Source organism: Phaethon lepturus, unplaced genomic scaffold (genome assembly GCF_000687285.1).
Source record: "Phaethon lepturus isolate BGI_N335 unplaced genomic scaffold, ASM68728v1 C13131747, whole genome shotgun sequence".
NCBI classification, from domain to species: Eukaryota; Metazoa; Chordata; class Aves; order Phaethontiformes; family Phaethontidae; genus Phaethon; species Phaethon lepturus.
The window spans coordinates 1-314 of NW_010570797.1; the positions used below are offsets into that span (position 1 = coordinate 1).

The window sequence follows — 314 nt, forward strand, 5'->3', positions numbered from 1 at the left end:
CCCCTGGTGTCCCTCGCCGCCGGTGCTGGTGCCGCCAAGGGGGATGCGGGTGCCGGGTGTCCGACGCCGGAGGCAGAGCGAGACCTTGCAGGACCTGGCACCCTCCAGCACCCGCGCAACGTCCTCCGGGGGGGCCCCCTCGAAGAAAACCCTGGCGCTGAGGAGCCGGTCACCTATAGGGGCCATAGGGCCTGTCACCCTTAATGCCACCCCCCCACCCCAAATCTGGGTGGATTTTGGGGACCCCCACCTTGGTGGATGCGCAGGGATTTGGGCGCCTTGGTGATGTAGAGGCCGTGGCGGTCGCGGGCCAC

The 314-nt window shown here is 69.1% G+C and overlaps 1 protein-coding gene across 1 annotated transcript; it reads right to left on the minus strand.

The window, feature by feature from the left end:
- Nucleotides 1–17: 17 nt before the first annotated feature.
- On the minus strand, nucleotides 18–186 carry LOC104627368 (periaxin-like; the record flags this gene model as incomplete). Its single annotated transcript, XM_010295563.1, has 1 exon — nucleotides 18–186. A coding segment is annotated over exon 1 (169 nt), but the record flags the coding sequence as incomplete, so codon positions are not given.
- Nucleotides 187–314: the final 128 nt, after the last annotated feature.